Source organism: Microcebus murinus, chromosome 3 (genome assembly GCF_040939455.1).
Source record: "Microcebus murinus isolate Inina chromosome 3, M.murinus_Inina_mat1.0, whole genome shotgun sequence".
Classification (NCBI taxonomy): domain Eukaryota; kingdom Metazoa; phylum Chordata; class Mammalia; order Primates; family Cheirogaleidae; genus Microcebus; species Microcebus murinus.
In genome coordinates, this window is record NC_134106.1 from 75,327,667 (window position 1) to 75,345,588 (window position 17,922).

Sequence of the window (17,922 nt, forward strand, 5' to 3'; positions counted from 1 at the left end):
TATTTTTAAAATACGTAGCAACCTTTCCAGCTGTTGGTCCAAGCCTTCCTCCCTCCCTCCTTAGTAATAGAATCCCAAGTTTTTTCATGTAATCTACCCTCCCCCATGACCACTGTGCTTCACCGTGACCCAATCACAGTCATCCCAGTTTTCCTTGCCTGTGATGGCCTTAGGAAGGGACAGATGGGTTTATCTGGCTAATGAGAGATGAAAGGTTTCTGGAAAAAATGTTTCCATGCTGCTAAAAAGTGCCATTTAAGAAGAGATGGGCCCGCCTCTTCTGTTAAATCTTATTACATCTGCATGTGACAGCAAGAACCTCAGCAGCCATTTTGTGGCCATGAGGGAGTCAGTTGAAGACAAAACCAACATGCTGAAAGTTGCAGAGGAGAAAGATCAAAGCAACTCTGGTCCTTGAGGATGTCACTGAGCCACTGAAATAACCACCTTGAAACTGCCTCACTTCAGGAATCATTAAGTGAGAAAGCAATCCGCTTGGAGCTTAAAACAGTTGAGCCAGGGTTTCCTGTTACTCATAGCTAAAGGCATCCTACCTAATACAAAATAACTGCTCAATGAGTGAAGGAAAGAATGCCTGACAATTCTAAAGCACAGAATTATCAGACAGTCTTAGCAGCACCATTTGAATCTTAGTAAAGTCAATGTATTTGTGTTAATAATTCCACCCTTAGCACACAGTGTCTTCTGTCCTTTACTGCCCCCCCCCAACCACAGGGGATATATTCCAAGTTCCCCAGTGGATGCTTGATAGTACTGAACTGACTGTCAATCAGAACACATCTCTGTTCATGTTTCCATGCACAAACGTAATGCCTTTTCCATCTTAACTAAGCACTGTGGCTGTAACTTTTGCGGTTTGAGTTACAACAGCAAAACGAGCAAGAATATTTTTCCTTTTTCACAATTTCTCCGATAAAAGATTTGTTCTTACTGTGGATCTTAGCAAGCTCAGCATATGATTTTTTTTCTTTGCTCATGAAGTTGAGAACTTTCACCTTTTCACTTAAAGGAAGCACATGACAGCTTCTCTTTGGCATGTCCTAATTGCCAGCATCACTGCTCTTGCACCTTGGGGCCATTATGAAATCAATAAGGGTGACTTGAACACAATCACTGCAATGCAGTGACAGTTGATCTGATCCCCAAGACAGCTACTAGGTGACAAAAGGGTGGGAGTGTCAACAGCGTGGACACACTGGACAAAGGGGGGATTACAGTGGACAAAGGGAGGATTCCCATCCAGGATGGGATGGAGGAGTGAAGGATCTCATCACACTACTCAAATGGCACACAATTTAAAACTAGGAAATTGTTTATTTCTGGAATCTTCCACTTAATATGTTTGGACCGAGGTTGGTTAAGGGTAACTGAAACCTCAGAAAGTAAAAAAAAAACAACCCTCAGATAAAAGGGGACTACTGTATTTCACAGTCCATATTGTACATTTTATTTCTTTGGCAAGCATTCAGGTATAGCCTTGTATCTTCTCTTGCAAAGTGGCTCTCTGATTTGTTTAGAGCTTTTCCTCGAATGGCATCTCATATTCACAGCTATGCCCAGGTTAATGGAGATTCCCAGTATACTGGAAAGAGCATGATCTTTATAAAGTGGCTGTGTGGCCTCAGAGAAATTCCTTCACCTCTCTGAGCCTTAATGTCCTTATCTCTAAAACAGAACTAGTAACACCCATCTTAGGGACTGTGACAGTTAAGTGGGGAGGCATTTAAGCACTTGCCATCTAACGTATTTCACATTGATATTTCATACTCATCAAGACTGGTTTTAAGGTCAGAAATAACTGTTGGCAACTGGCAGAATCGCTGTTTTTTTTCTCCTACGCTTGCTTTCGGATATAGAAAAAAAAAGGTAACAAGTATAAAAGAAGCAACAACAGAAGTTCCCTCTTCATGAGTGGTTTTGCCTCCAATTCCTAAGGTTTTCTTTGTTCCATCCCTACTTTTTTCACAAAAGGCATGTGGTTAAAAAGAAGATTCTAAAAGGGTTCCTTTCAAGCAAAAGAGGCTCCCTGGGGTCAGTCAGTCAATTTGTCCACTGGGAGAGTTTCCTGGAGCACAGGTTGGTAGCTTCCTTGCCAGGACCCCCCAGGACCCACACCCTGTCAGGTGTGACAGATCCCGGGGCCTGGCTGAGCAGAGCCATGATCTCTGAATCCCTGGCCCCACACCAGAAGGAGAGGGGCCCTTGTCTCCCTCCCCTTCTGGGGGAGGAAATAGAGACTGGTCCCTCTGAGATCACATGGGGGGGGCACCTCTCCCAGGATATGAACAGGAGCTTTCCACCCTCAATGTTTTCTGCTACATCATCCTACCACCTGAAGTCTCCTCAACACGCTTCCATAAATCTACTCAGTTGTTACTTAAGTAAATTTATTTGAAAAGGAAATGTTCCATCAGCATCGCCTGCCCTTCCAGCTCTGCCACTCTCCAGACATCACTAATCTCCCTGCCGGTGGCCAGCAAATAAGCACCCCTCCCTAGGGGCTGGTGCTGCATCACAGCCCTGAGCCGTAGGAAATCCCCCCCCCCCCCACCTACGGTGCTGTTGGCGACACGCTTTGGGAAACGTATCTTCTGTTGGGCATCAGAGGCCTGAGTTCGAATCTCCAAGTCCCCCTGGTGTGGAACCTGCACATCCTGCCTCCTTCACAGGGAGACAGCAGGGCTCTGCCTTGGCCATCGCACAGAGCTAAAGGCTGGGGCGTCTGGAATTTGTGCCAATACTAATCGTATCCTCTACCCACCGTGTGCCTGCCAGTCTCCTCCACCCGCTCCAGAAGTTGCCACCAGCCCACACAGCGGAGCCTGAAAGGCTGACCACATTCTCCCCATGCGCATGCGCTTAGCGCGTCATGCACTTCCTGTATCACCCTCTGGGTACCATAATCCACCAGGGTGGGAGGCAGACACGGTGTGCTTTTGCCTGTATCTACTCTGTGGCAGGTACTCAAAGAGTACTGTTGAATGAACAAATTAATCTATATTTAATTTGAATTAAAAAAAATTGTCTGGGGTTTTCCTTCTCTTTCCTTTTACTATTCAAAAAAAAAGAAGAGGAGAGAAGAGGACCGGGAACAGGACAGTCAAGGTAAAATAATCAATTACCCTACAGTTATCTATCGCACCTGTGGATTATCAGTGGGGCAGGACTTCCAACCACAGCCAAACCAGGGAAGGCTGCAGGCTGGCCCCAGAGGGTGACAGTGGGTCCTCTGCCCATTTGGGTCTCTATATCATCGCACAGACAACCATAAATGGGTCCTGGGTGATCTGGGTGATTGTGGAGGGCCTACCATTCTGTCCTAGCCATTAGCATGATTAAGAGAAAGCTAATTTATAGTATTTTATATATTTAAACAAGCAAACAAAACAGAAGAAAAATACTTTCAGGGACTACTGGAGAGTATTTTATCGACACAAAAGCCAACACACCACGTGAACCTCTTAATAACAATTGTCAATGTAATTGTGCATTAGAACTCGAGAAACACCCTTCGGGGGGGGAATCTAGAACCGGAAGCCAGGCTTGCAGGTAAGGCCATAGAATATCAGCCTATGAGCCAGGCCCTCGACATATCAGCCTGACCAAAGAGCTTCCCAGTCTCCCACTCAACAAGAACGCAGGGCCTCGGTAAACTCCCCAGACCCCACGAAGTGGGTAAGCACCGGCCACAGGCTCACTGTCACGCAGTCCACTGGGCCACTGGACAAGGGAGGGTGCAGGAGGAAGCAGCGGGTTCCAGCCCTGCTGTAGTGTCCCCTGTGCTTCCCCACGTCCACCTGGGCTGTCATAAACACTGGCCTGGACAGTCGCCCATGGGGACTCCCACCAACAGAGCCAGCCTCCCTGGTCCTGACAGAATGGCAGCTTCTAGAAGCACAGTAAGGAGTGAGCTGAAGTGTCCCTCCGGGCTTGCTCTCCCTCTGCCCTGCCCTCTGCCCAGAGCAGCCACAGCAATCAACCAAGTGGGAACTGGAGCAACACCAGCAACATTCACCTCAGCAGCCAGGACAGAGTAGAGAGCTGCTTTCTCAGTGGTGCGATCTGGAAACAGCTGCACCCCACTCCCTGGATCTCCGGCAGAAGCCAGCAGGTGAATGAGTTTTCCAGATGGTTGAGATGAGCAGCACCTCTTGGAACGTGACCTCGGGCACCTGCACCCACCTCACAGAGAGCCATCATCCCAGTGCCCCTGAGAGCTCCGGAAACCAAGGACTGGAGAGCGGCTCTGACAGCCCCTCTGGTCCAGCAGCCTTGCAGGTGAAGGACAAGGTCTAATCCGATGGCCTCGGGCTGCACTGCCCCAGTGGCAGGGCCTCACTCAAGCACCACTCCCTCCGGAGCGTCCAGGACTGACAAAAGACCTACTGCACCTGTGTTTGCGTGGAGAAAGACCAGCAAGCTAAACAGAGTGCCCTGACAACACATCTCACAACCTGCCTTCATCGAAAATGATAAAGTGAGCTCAACACGAACTCGAGGTCTCAGCGTGGACGTGTAAAACACAGCATAATTCCATGAGAAGAATCCCCCAGACCAGACTCAGGAGCGCTGGGAGAACAGAACCATCAACACGGCTCACACAAGGTGGTCTCACCACACAGCAGCCCAGGAACTTCCCTCTCTTTAATTCAAGTTCACTGAGGTATAAGTTAATTACTGTAAAATTCACCCTTTTTCGGTGTCACAGTTCTATGGGTTTGGGAAAATACATAGTAGTGTCACCACGGCAATAAAGATTTAAAATATGTCTGTCACCCCCAAAAATCCCTCATGCCACTATCTAGTCAGCCCCTTCACCCACCCCAGGCACCCACTAATCTGTTTTCTTCCCTACAGTTTGCCCTTTTCCGGAACGTTCTACGAGTGGAGACACACGACACGTGCTCTTTGGAGTCTGGCTCCTTCCACCCAGCATGACTCCTTTTTATTGCTGAGTAGTGTTTCCCCATATGAGCGTGACATGTTTATCCACTTCTCAGTGGAAGGAGATTTGGGACTGTTTTCAGTTTGGGGCCGTTATGAATAGAGGTGCTAAGAACATTTACACACAAGTCTAGGTTTAGACAAATGTTTTCATTTCCTTGTGTATGTACCTGAGTCGTATGGTGAATGTATGTTTAACATTATGAGAAACTACCAAAATGTTTTCCCAAAGTGACCGTACCATTTTGCTCCCACCAGCAAAGTATAAGTAGTTCCTCCTCATCCTCATCAGCACTTCATATTGTCAGGGTTGGTTTTTAGGGTTTTTTGTTTGTTTGTTTGTTTAGCTTTGGGGGAGGACAGTTTGATGGTGTTGGGTTTTTTTTAAGCCATTGTAATCTATGTGTAATGGTGTAACATTCTAGTCTTAATTTGCATTTGCTCAGTAGCTAATGATGTTGAGCATGTCTTCATGTTCTTATTTGCTATGGAATGTCCGATTTTCTTAACTACTGTTTGACAGTTGATATCTCTGACATTTCACTTTGACACTTCTTTGTTGTTGTTTTTTGTTTTGTTTTATTGTGAAGGTACATCCTCATTCTTTCAAATGCACAGTTTGGCTTGTGATTATCCTTCAAATTTTTTTTAAGAGCAATTTTTGTGAAACCATAGATAAGTCAAAAATTCATGTTATTTTTGAATATGAGCTCTGTCGTGGCACCAATGCAGCGCAGACAGCTTGAAATATCAACAAAGTGTTAGGGAAGGATGTGGCCAATGAACACACAGTATGTCAATGGTTTGAGAAGTTCTGTTCTGGTGATTTTAATCTTGAAAATGAGCCATGTGGGTGACCTGAGACTAAGGTGTAATGATGAGCTGAAAGCTGTAGTGGAAGCGAATCCATCTCAATCTAAATGTGAATTAGCAGAAAGGTTTGACATTATTATCCCAACAGTATTGGACCATTTGAAACAAATGGGCAAGGTAAAGAAGCTGGATAGATGGGTTCCACATGAATTAAATGAGCATCAGAAGAGAAATAGTCTCAAAGCTTGCCTTTCTTTGCCGTCACAACATAAAGGCTAATCATTTCTATACCACATTGTTACGTGTGATGGAAAATGGATTCTTTTTGACAATCACAAAGCGTTTGACACAATGGTTGTACAAAGGTGAAGTGCTGAAACACAGTCCAAAACCAAATAATCATCCAAAAAAAAAGCTAACAATGTGTTTGGTGGTCCAGTGCTGGTATCATCCACTATAGCTTCATGAAACCTGGTCAGTCAATTACGGTAGATGTCTACTGCAACCAGTGAAACAAAATGATGAGGATTCTTGCAATTAAGCAGCTGAGATTGGTCAATAGAGACAGGGCAATCCTCTTGCAAGACCACATGTCAAAAAAACAACACTGCTCAAACTATAGAAGCTGACCTTGGAAATTTTGTCATCCACCGTATTCACCAGACCTTGCATCGACTGACTACCACTTCTTCCAGGCTTTGGACCACTTCTTGCAAGAAAAAATACTCAATTTTCAACAAGCTGTGGAAAATGCCTTTGGCAATTTCATTGCCATTCATTCTCGAGGCTTTTTTGCTTCTGGCATAAACATACCCTTAAACATACCCCAAAACTGTGTCAATAGTTTAGGCACATATTTTGATTAATTGTACTGCTTCTTGTTTGAGGTATAATAAACTAAACTTTTGATTTGAAATCAGACATTTCATATTTAATGACCTAATATCTATCTTATTGGTGAAGTATGAATTCAAATATTTTTGCCCATTTATTAAATTGAGTTGTTTCAATCTCTTGTTAAAGGGCTGTAAGAGTTCTATATATATTTTGGATACAATTCCTTTATCAGATTTGTGTTTTGCAAATATTTTCTGCCAGTTTGTGGCTTTTTTCATTTCTTAGCTGTGCTTTTCAAAGAGCAGATGTTCTTAATTTTGATAAAATCCATTTTTACCAACTTTTCCTTTTATAGTTCATGCTTTCTGTGTCTGAAGAAAGCTTTGCCTAGTCCAAGGTCACAAAGATTTTCTCCTGTGTTTTCTTCCAGAAGGTGTCCAGTATTAAGTTTTACATTTAGGTACATGATCCATCTTTGTTTTTTGTTGTGCATTCTGCAAGGTATATGCTAAGGATTTGGGGGGTTTTGTTATATGGCTGTCGAATTGTTCCAGTACCATTTATTTAGAAGATTATTTTCTTCATTGAATCATCTTAGCACCTTTGTTGAAAATCAATTGATCATTCACGTGTGGGTCTACTTCTGAACTTTCTTATGTCCCGTAGACATATATGTCTGTCCTTTCGCCAATACTACACTGTCCTGATTACTTAGCTTCCTAGCGAGTCTTAAAATGAGATACTACAAGTCTTTCAATGGTGTTCTTTTTCAAGATGGCTTTGGCTACTCCAGGCATTTTGCCTTTACATATAAACTTGTGAATTAGCTTGCCAATATCTACACAAAAGCCTACTGGGATTTTCATTTGATTGCCTTGAATTTCTAGATCAATTTGATTTGGGTGCCTTCGTCTTTTTTTTTTTCTTTTGAGATAGGGTCTCACTTTGTTGCCCAGGCTAGAGTGAGTGCCGTGGCGTCAGCCTAGCTCACAGCAACCTCAAACTCCTGGGCTCAAGCAATCCTACTGCTTCAGCCTCCCGAGTAGCTGGGACTACAGGCATGCACCACCATGCCCGGCTAATTTTTTCTATATATATTTTAGTTGGTCAATTAATTTCTTTCTATTTATAGTAGAGACGGGGTGTCGCTCTTGCTCAGGCTGATTTCAAACTCCTGACCTTGAGCAATCCGCCTCGGCCTCCCAAAGTACTAGGATTACAGGCGTGAGCCACCCCGCCCTGCCGTGATTTGGGTGCCTTAGTCTTTTGAAAGTAAGCGAGGGGTCAAGGCTATCAAAAGCACAACTATCCAAAAGATGGCTTTGCTTTTTAAGATTATACCATTGGGGTTGAATAATTTCTTGGCAACCCTGTGTATGAATCTGGTTAGAGCCTCACTGTGAAGTTTGAAAAAGAGACAGATGGAACAGTCCACCAGAGCACCCCAGTGACAGAAACAACTATTCCTTGGAAGAGGAAAAAAGGGCAGAAAGGCATTTTTGTTTATTTTTACAAAATTTGGAGAACAACAGTCTCCCCCAGCTGTCTCCACAAGATCAAACCAGCTCCAAATAGGAGTCGCTAGGCATTTGCCAACGCTTGAAATCAAAATCCCATAGGCCTGATGGCCCTGTTTCTGGTCTTTTCCTCCCTTTTGTATTTCAAGATGACAATTTCATCTGTTCATTGATGCCGCCCGTCCATTCAATAAGCATTCTGATTCATCTATGAACTTCAAACTCCGCTTCTAATCTAAATCAGAACATAAAAGTACACGACCCCTTCACTTCTTGCTAGGCCATCTGGGCTCATTCAAAACAAAACCACAAACACAGTCTCGGAGTGACTGTTAAATCACCGGGGCTGTGTCTTCGCTGTCAGGGCAGGCCCTGGGCAGTGCAGGTCAGGGACGGTCACCCTGCGTAGCAACTTGCCCGTTTCTCTGCGTCTGATCCCCTGCAGGCTTCCAGCTCTCCCCTTCCCTGCCAGCCCTCGAGGGACACCAAGGCCTGTTAGGAGGTTGGCACCTATAACCCCAATATTAGGTTTGGGCACAGGCCTGAACAGGACACCAAATTTGGCCATTCTTTGGTGAGAAACCAATAGAAAGAAATCACTTGTAGGAAAGAACTACCTTTATGCTTTGCCCCAAAGCCACACCTCTGTGGACCTCCATCTAACTATCACAGAACCAAATGGAAAATTTGGTTCCTTCCTCATTTATTAAAGAAAGATAACAAATAAACAAAGCAAAATCATTCTACTGGGGGGGCTAGTTCTCTGCACTCATGCTCTGCTTTCATGAGCTTTTCTTAGCAATATAGGCGTAAGTGGCACAAGCCAAAATTCCACGCTGTGGGTTCACGTGGTCTCTCCGGAGTCAGAGAAGTGAGGGCCAAAGGTGAGATGCTCACCTCTGGGACCGTTTCCTCTTTCATCTTTGCCCAGGGGTACCCACCAGGAGGGAGGGGGCTTCTTTAGGCTGCTGCACGGGGTTGGGTAGGAAGAGCATCTGAACTCTCTCTCAATCTGGTAGAAAAAGAAAAAAAAACAAAACACCCACACGGTGGGGAACAATTTCCCCACCGTGTGGGTGGCGGGGCCCCAAGAGCTGTTATCTGCAAAGGGCACTTCTGGGGGTTACCCAGCTGTCACCACCGTGTGGATTCCACCCGAAAACCTCAAGCCAAACAGTGGGGAACGAACATCAAGAGGCAATTTTCCACTCTGAGAAAATGACTTGACTTTACAAAGGTAAATTAAAACGCCATGATCATAAACGAAACTTGGGCAGGACCCGTTGTCAAACGCACTGGCTGTCACGGCAGACACCGTCCTTGCTCGGTATGTCCACGCTGTCGGAACGTGACAACGTCTCTCCCCACTTCCCCACCTCTCAGCCCCTACACACACTCCACACACACACACACACACACACACACACACGCAAACACGCATGCAAACGCGCGCGTGCACACACAGGCGCTCCTCTACCACAGACAGAGCTGGAAGAACTGGTCTAGCAGGGATCAGAGGTGTCTAGGGCAGAAGTGGAAGTGGTTGGGAGGGCATGTGTCAGTGTGTGTTAGAGCGTGAGTGCGTGTGTGTGCGTGTGTGCATGTGCATGCTCACATGCAGTGGCAGGGAGGCAGGGGGATTGTTCTTAACCCTGAACACTGTTCATTTGAACAAGGGCAATGTGTAGCTGAAGCACCATGGCACAGGCACGAACACAAACTCAGCCCTCCTTCGGGCCCCAAGCCCTCAGCTGCACACGAGGGCCCCTGTGGCTCTGGGGTGGCTCTCTACCCCACCCCCACCCCGAGTCTGCAGCAGCCTGAGGCGCACTGCCTACTGGCCAAAGGTAGAGGGTTTAGTGACTTCTTTCCCTCGTCCCCACACTCATCTCCTTTAAGACCCCCAAATCCACTCCTCTTTACTGGTGAACCCATCCCCCCCAGTATTGCCATCTTGGAACCACGTTCCCCTGCATTCCACCTGCATCTGCTACAGGGTCTGCTGGGTTTCTCTCCACCGTCTCTCCTGGCCCTGGCCCTCTTGTTAGAAGTTGCAAACAGACCTGGTGATAAAAACCTAAAGTCCCAAATCTCACATCTGAAAGGATCTCTACCCACACAGAGAGGACCTAGGAAGCCCTCAATTCTGGCACCTGGGTTCTAGATAAACGTGCCAAGGGAAATGGGAACCACTTCTTAATAGCAGCCATGAGCCCTGGAAATGACCCAGAGCTGTGTAAGCATAACGTATGACCCCCTTTTAAGAAGTGATCAACAGGGAAATGGTATGGCCATTCCTCAAAACTCAGAATTACCATATGATTCGGGAACTCCACTACTGGACATATACCTAAAAGGACTGAAAGCAGGATGTCAAAGAGATATCTGTACACACAAGTTCATAGCAGCGCTATTCACAATAGCCAAAAGGCAGAAGCAACCCAAGTATCCGTGCTTGTCAACAGATGAATGGATAAACAAAATGTGGACTACACACACAATGGAACACTATTCGGCCTTGGAAAGGAAGGAAATTCTGGTAAATTCTATGACATGCTCAGGGCTGAAGAGAGTGGGGGAGGGGAAAGGGAAGTCATTGTTTAATGGGTATGGAGTTATAGTTTGGGATGATGGAAAAGTTCTGAAAATGGAGAGTGGTGTCGATTGCCCAATAATGTGAATGTATTTAATGCCACCGAACTACACACTTAAAAATGGTTAAAATGGTGCCATGGTTTGAATGTGTCCCCTCCAAAATTCAGGTGTTGAAACTTCATGGCCAATGTTGTTAGAGGCAAGGACCCTCAAAGACCCTCAACTCCCCTATGACTCGTCCTACGCACGGACTTCGCCCTGGAAAATTCCAGCTATAGCTCCAAGAAGAATGCATTCCATAACGTGCTGACCACGGGATGTTCCAGGGAGTGCTGACTGCAATTGTTCCCGACCACCTGCCAGGTTGGAAATGAGTAACCAGTCACAAACAGGATACCGATAAGACGCTGATTGAGGCTGATTAACCCAGACCCAAGCCTCATCGTTGCCCCACTCTATTTTTTGTTTCTACTTCCTTGTTTCTGTATGCTTATAAAACCTACTAAGAATCTAAGTAAAGCAGACCTTGACAACCATTTGCTTGGTCTCGTTCCTTTCTCTCGCTCATCTCTTTCAGGCAAGGTCCCCTTTGACCCCCGCGAGTAACAGAAGGTCCCGCAGGTCGGGACAAATGTGGTAATATTAAGAGGTGGGACCTAACAAGGTAATTAGGCCCCAAGGGCTCCTCCCTCGTGAATGGCATTGAGCCCCTTATTTATAAAAGAGGCTTCACAAAGCATCCAGCTGGCTTGTCCTTCTTCCTCCCACCGAGTGAGGACACGGCACTCCTCCCCTCCAGAGGATGCGCCAAAAAGGTGCACCATGGAAGCAGACAGCAGCCCTCATGAGACTCCGAACCTGGCAGAGCCTTGATCTTGGACTTCCCAGCCCCCAGAACTGTGAGAACATAATTTCTATTTTTACAAGTTATCCAGTCTATGGTATTTAGTTATAACAGCACAAAAAGACTAAGAAAAATGGTCAATTTTATGTTAAGCATATTTTACAAAAAAAAAAATAAAAAATAACCACAAGGATAGAGGTTTCAGCTAGTTCCAATAAGCTAATAGGATATTTAAAAAGAGGACTCAACCAGAAACCCACACCCTTCATCTTTCTCCTCCTGGAAAAGGTAGGTGACAGCACCAGGCATAAGGAGAGGCAGAAGAGCCCCCACAAGGCAAGACAGTGACTTGCAGGCTTCTGCAAGAGAAGAGGCCAATTCCTCCTGTGCCCACTCAGGCCAAAGAGGGAACAAAGAACACGGGAAGGAGCAGCAAGTGGTGCAGGCCCGTCCTACAAATGTCTCTCCAATGACACCTTACTAAATGCCATCGATTCCTGGCAAATGGGGGTGTCCCAAAATATGGGTTTCTTTCCCACCACCAATTGACAAATGTTGTATACTTCCTGGAATTTTAAAATTAGAATTCCTTGTATTTCAGAAATAATTTTTGGAAAACACAACCCTTTGATAATGCCCTCTGTTTCCACAGTGTTGAAGATGCAGGTCCACACACAGGTCAAACTCTCCTCAGTAACTCTCTCCCATCGTGCTTGTCTGAACCAGAAATTTACATTCTATTAGAGGCCCAGCCAAGCCCCAAAAGTCCTCACATTGTTTCTGAGTCACTACAATCACTTCCTTATCACTCCCTCTGCTCCTAAAGTCTTCAGACTCCTATGCAGGTGACCCTTGCTGGTCCTGGGAGTCTCTTGTGAATACTAGTGTCACTGGGCCACCACTCACTACTGGTTCACCAGCCCCCAGGGTAGATGGTGAAGGACCTTGGAACTTGCAAGGGAGTCTCCGCAGATATCTTGGCTTTCCTCTTCTTCGGTCTCATCACTTTTAGGTGTCACATCTCCCACTTATTTAGACATTTGTGTGTTTGTGGCTGCACTTAGGTGAATATTCATGACTCCCTGCTGTGCACAGAACACCTCAGAACCAGAACAGGGCACAGGACAAGCTGAAAGCAAATGGCTCTGGAAACGCAGCACTCGGGGAAGTCACACTTGCCAGGATGTCCCCTGGTCAGAGGACAGAGGGTAGGATGTGTGTCTGTCCTTGAGCCTTCCTCACACAGGCCTATTGTGCACCCCCAGCCAGTAAGTGTCTTTGAGCAAGAACAATGTCATACATGTCTTTTCACAAAGGCTCCAAATGGAGACTCCAACGCTCAGCTGAGTTCTGTGGTGGACTGCGTGTCCCAGAGAGCCCACTCCACACGCTCTTATGACCATGCCACCCTCCTCATGCTGACAGCCGGAGTCTCTGTTCCCTCCTTTGAGCATGAGGATGGGGTTGTGACTACCCCAACCAATGGGACGAGGTGGATGTGATGCTATGTGACTTCCCAGAATGGGGCGCAGAAAGAAGGCAACTCCCACCTGGTTCTCTCTCTCCGCAATATTCACTCTAAGAAGGCAACCACTGTGATGGGAGGAAACCAAAGGGCCCACGTGGCCAGGAGCAGAGGACCCTCGAGAGCCAGCATCTCCCACCAGCCACACACATGAACGAGTCTGCAGAGGCCCAGCCCTCCAGCCTCCCAGCGGAGGCTCCAGACTCTGTGAAGCAGAGACGAGCCACATGCACTGCCTTTTGCATACCCCGGACCCACAGGACACACACGCATGATAGACGGTAGCTTAGTCACACTAGGCAACCATAGGAATGGCAACAGGTCCACAAATGTGGCTACAGGATGAGCCACTCCAAAGCTCCAACCTCTCTAAAACATACTTTTGTCAACAGCCCCACTTCCTTCTTTGTACAGCTGAGACTTGGTGTGGATGGATTCTGGGGCCTGCCCTGGTCTCTTTCCAGAAGCTACTAACGCCCACCAGTGTGGTGGCCACTGCTTTGAAAGTCCCAGCACCTTTACTGCCAGCCTTCTCCATGCCTGGTGCAGGCTTGGGGCTTTCTGCCTGTGATCTGCACTCTTCACAGCAACCCTTACAATAGGTATTTTTAGGTACGCAGTGAGAGAGGATAAAAATGTTAGGGAATTTGCCCAAGACAGATTTGCCAGCTGTTGCAGAGCCCAAGCAAGTGACTTGTCCCAAACCACTCAGCTGCTAAGACACAGAGCTGAAGATGCAAACCACGTGACACTGTACCTGTGACAGCCACTGTCCATCGTCCAGCTGGTTTCTCCACAAAGCATGAAATGCCTTGGCCCAGAGAGAGGCGGAAGCCCACACCATGGACAAGTTTGAGGATTCCGAGGTGAAACTTCTCTCCATCTTCCCAAATTGTAACTCCGAAGAGGCGTCAGGGCCCTCTGTGCTCATTCGAGAGGTGCCCTCCTTACGCCCAGTGGAAATGGACATCCCACCTCTGAAGACACAGGGTCACAGAGGAGAATCTGATCAAATAGACCATGTTTGTTAAGCATCCGCCCCCCTAGTTTATTACCATTAGCTCATACCCGCTTTGTCCAATCATACTTCTCCACAACTGTCCACTTCTCCATCAAACTAGCTTAAAAAATACACAGCTTTCCCTGTTTCTGTGGGCCTTCATATGAAGGCTCCGGTACCATGTAAAACTTACATGAAATAAATGTGCATGCTTTTCTCTTGTTAACCTGTCTTGTGTACGAAGCCTCAGCCATGAACCGAGGGATGGGCTAGGAAAAGACATTTTTCCCCCCTGCACAATTGTGAGCTTCTCTTGAGCAGCTTTCCTCCTCAGGTCTCCAGGAATGTCCCGCACAATCACCTTCCCTTCTACGTGCTCATTCCCAGGGGCTCAAATCCACGCCTGCCCTCATCCTGCTCCCTACAGCTTTCTAGGTCCCAGGGATTGCCTATTATTGCACAACTCAGACTTAAACTGAAACCACATATACCTGTTACAAGCATTGTTACGAGGCCGACTTGTTTTGAAATCAGGTAACTCTGGATTGTTTGTCGAAAGCTGACCCAAATGTCCCCGAGTCCCAAGCATATGTCCAGAGGGTGGCATGTTGGAGATGCTGTGAGCACAGTTCGCATAAGATTGAGGGACCCTGCTTACCACCCCTCCATGGCACTGGTTCCTACTTTAATTAATTTAACATCTCAATGCATCATGACACATGCGAAGTGGAAAAGGCTGATGCTAGCACGAGACACAAACATTATTCATAAACATGATGCCATTGAGTCAAAGGCAGAAATCATGAAGCAAGACAAAAACTGACCTTTTCGCATTGTCAGATGTTGCAGGACAGAAGAGAGAGGCCCCACACGGATCGGGGCCAGGAACCACACAACCAACCCTTGTCCAGGTTTCTCTAACTGGCAGGGACGCAGGACATTCCTGCTTTGGGTTCTCACTCTTGGAAAGCGAAAACATGACCCAGAAGTCACTTCTGTGTCCCTGCCCCAGAGCATCCCATTTTTTTGTTTTAAAAGAAATATGTTCCCTGCCATCACTTTTATGCAAAGACCTTATTTCTCCAAATAGTGATATACACTCTTGCCAATTAAGCAACTAGAACAATTTCATCTGGGACAGTGACATCATGGTAGAGCAGCCACTAAAATTAGGCTCAAAAACCTGAGATTCAAGCAAACCCAAAGCTATAAATTGTAAGGATATTTCTTAAAAGAAAAAAAACGTAAAGTTTTACCTGTGGCTATAGCGAATGGCTATCGTCAACCCAAGCTGTAATTAAAAAGAGAGAGAAGCAAATTAAATAATATCAAGAATATGCTGAATTCATAAGAAAATTAACTTAACATGGTCAATTGTTTTTTAAACATTTCCTAAAATGCCCTCTTGCTACTGCGTCATAAATAACACATTTTAATGACAGATCTTTAGTTTCAACTTAGCTCTAAAAGGATAATCGTATTTTGAAACGGTCTTAAAGAGACATAAAACATTTCATTGTGGATTAGACAGAAGGTGTCCCTCACCAGAAAAGAGTCCAAAACAGGGCTCTTTTAGCTCTTGAGACACAGCCGTGAAAGGATGGGATTGTCATGTGCGGCTGATTCCAAGGCTGGCATTAGGACAACGTAGCCACGCAGCGTCCTGGGAGCCGGTTCCCTCTTTACCCCCACCCCAGGAGCACCAGGTGGACTGGCCACCTGCACCAGAGTCTCCCTGCAGGGATCTGCACAGCCTTCATATGGACCCCGTAAGCTCAGGGCCAGCCAGCCTCAGCTCTGAGGACAGCAAAGAAATAGAGCCTGACATTCACGTGTGACATCAAGAGGTCGTGCACAAGACTGCTGGGCACAGCAACAAGTGGAGGTTGAGATGAAACTGTGATTTCCTCTTTTCTCTGCAGGGTTGTCAGGAAGACCTCTCGGGCATAAGTGGGGGCCTCGGCTGCACATCCTATGATGAATGCAGCCAAGTTCAGCTGCATCAGCAAGGTATTGAAATGCTCGGGGCCTCAATTTTCCCAACTGTAAAATGGTCAAAATAACTATTTTCTCACAGGATTAATGTAAGGATGAAGCAAGTTTTCTATGTTTGTGTATTTGTGTCTGAGTATGTGTATGTATGTGTGTGCCTACTGCCTAGCAGGAAAAACTCTATAAATAACACAGACCACGACTAGCCCTACAGATAGGCAACATCTCATGTAGGACAATGTTGGTACATTCCAAAATTTAATTTCTAAATTCGTTTTGACAACTTTGAAGACATTTCATCGCGTAACAAGCCATGGTTGGCTTCAGGCACGCCTGTGTAAGTCTCATTCACCCACGTGTGCCCGACTAGATGGCGTGACTCGTTTTAAGAGGCTCACAACAGTTAAGAAGCTAAGTGTCATCGATAATATCATCTCAGGTGTGGAAAGTCTGACAAAGTTGCACCTTAAGGTCCCCAAACATCATTTGTGGTTCCCTTGATGTTGGCCCCAGTCGGGTTGGGGGTGGGGAGGTGACTTCCACGGTGCTGTCACAGGTGGTTGCAAGATGACACAAGGGTGGGTCCCCAGGCAGTGGGAGGGTGGAGGCAGTGGGCAAGAGCCAGAGGGAGGGAGAGCTATGAGAAGCAGAACAGTCTGAATAAGAAATCCCAGCGCCGCTGTCCAGCTCGACACACTGCAGAGCCCCCCAGACCTGTTCAAATAGCTGGACTCCAGCATGACGCAGCCGTGTGCCACCACAGCTGGCGTCCGAGTCCAGAACCCACGATGGGGAACCACCAGGAATCAGAGCGGAGAAGGCCCCGGTTCACAAAAAGAATCTCTAAACGTGGAGGCATGAAATGGATAACATCAAGCTGATTTCATATCACACTCACCTGAATTAACCCCATTATCTATCTCAACTCCACTAGGAGTATATTTTCTTTTGAAACTTAAGCAAACAGAAGAGGAAGATGCCTCAGGGATAATTAAGAATTTAAAGAACAAGGAAGAAATTACTTGGGGAAAGAGAGAAAAGCAGCAACTATAGCCAGAAGGTCAGGATGAGCAATTTACGGATTTCACATGCCGGGTAACTTTATATTTCCCGGGATTAAAAAGTTCTGGTTTAGAGTTAGGCTAATCATGAGACAATTTTACTGACTGACGATTGTGATAAGCTTTGGAGCACAGCTGAACTGGTGGCTTTTGCAGTCGAAAGATAAGTCCTTGCTGGAGTAAGGAGAGGAAATGGGGCAGGAGTGAGAACAACAACAACAATAATACACAAACAAAACAAAAAAACTGAGAAAGTGGCTCCACGGCAACTGTTCTGGGTAAAGGAGGCCCCAAAGACGGATCTCTCACAAACGTGAATTTCAATGGAGAGTTTTTATTAGTCTTTTCCTGGCTTCCGAATCAAATACATTTCACTGTCATTCTTAAAAGGACACCCTGGTTAGGGAAGAAAGTGTGAATCACGGAAATGCCAGGGGACAGGGCTGGCTCCCACAGAAGGCCAGGCCAGCCACAGCTCCCTGCAGGCCTCTGCGTGAACAGGCTGCTGGAGGGAACAGGACGGTCAGGACAGATGCAAGATCTCGAACTATGTGAGAACCAACTTAAGGGGTGGACAGGAACAGGGTATTTCAGTCATTGTGGAAACCGGGCCGAATGCACTGGATCCAATTCAGGCAGCCCTGCAAAAGGGCTGGAACCACGTGGAAGAGTTTGTGCAGATCTCACCTTGAAACCCCAGGTTGGAACAGGCCAGTGAGGCAAGGTTGGCAAGTGAGCTGTGTAAGGAGCATCCTTATATAAATACACTCATC

General features: G+C 46.4%; 1 protein-coding gene across 1 annotated transcript in view; it reads right to left on the bottom strand.

The window, feature by feature from the left end:
* Positions 1–17,922, bottom strand: part of ACOXL (acyl-CoA oxidase like) — a 315,044-nt gene that overhangs the window by 205,111 nt on the left and 92,011 nt on the right. Inside the window, exon 10 of the mRNA XM_012742778.3 lies at positions 15,353–15,387. Within this exon, the coding sequence (XP_012598232.2) occupies positions 15,353–15,387 (35 nt within the window). The remainder of the gene's footprint in view (positions 1–15,352; positions 15,388–17,922) is intronic.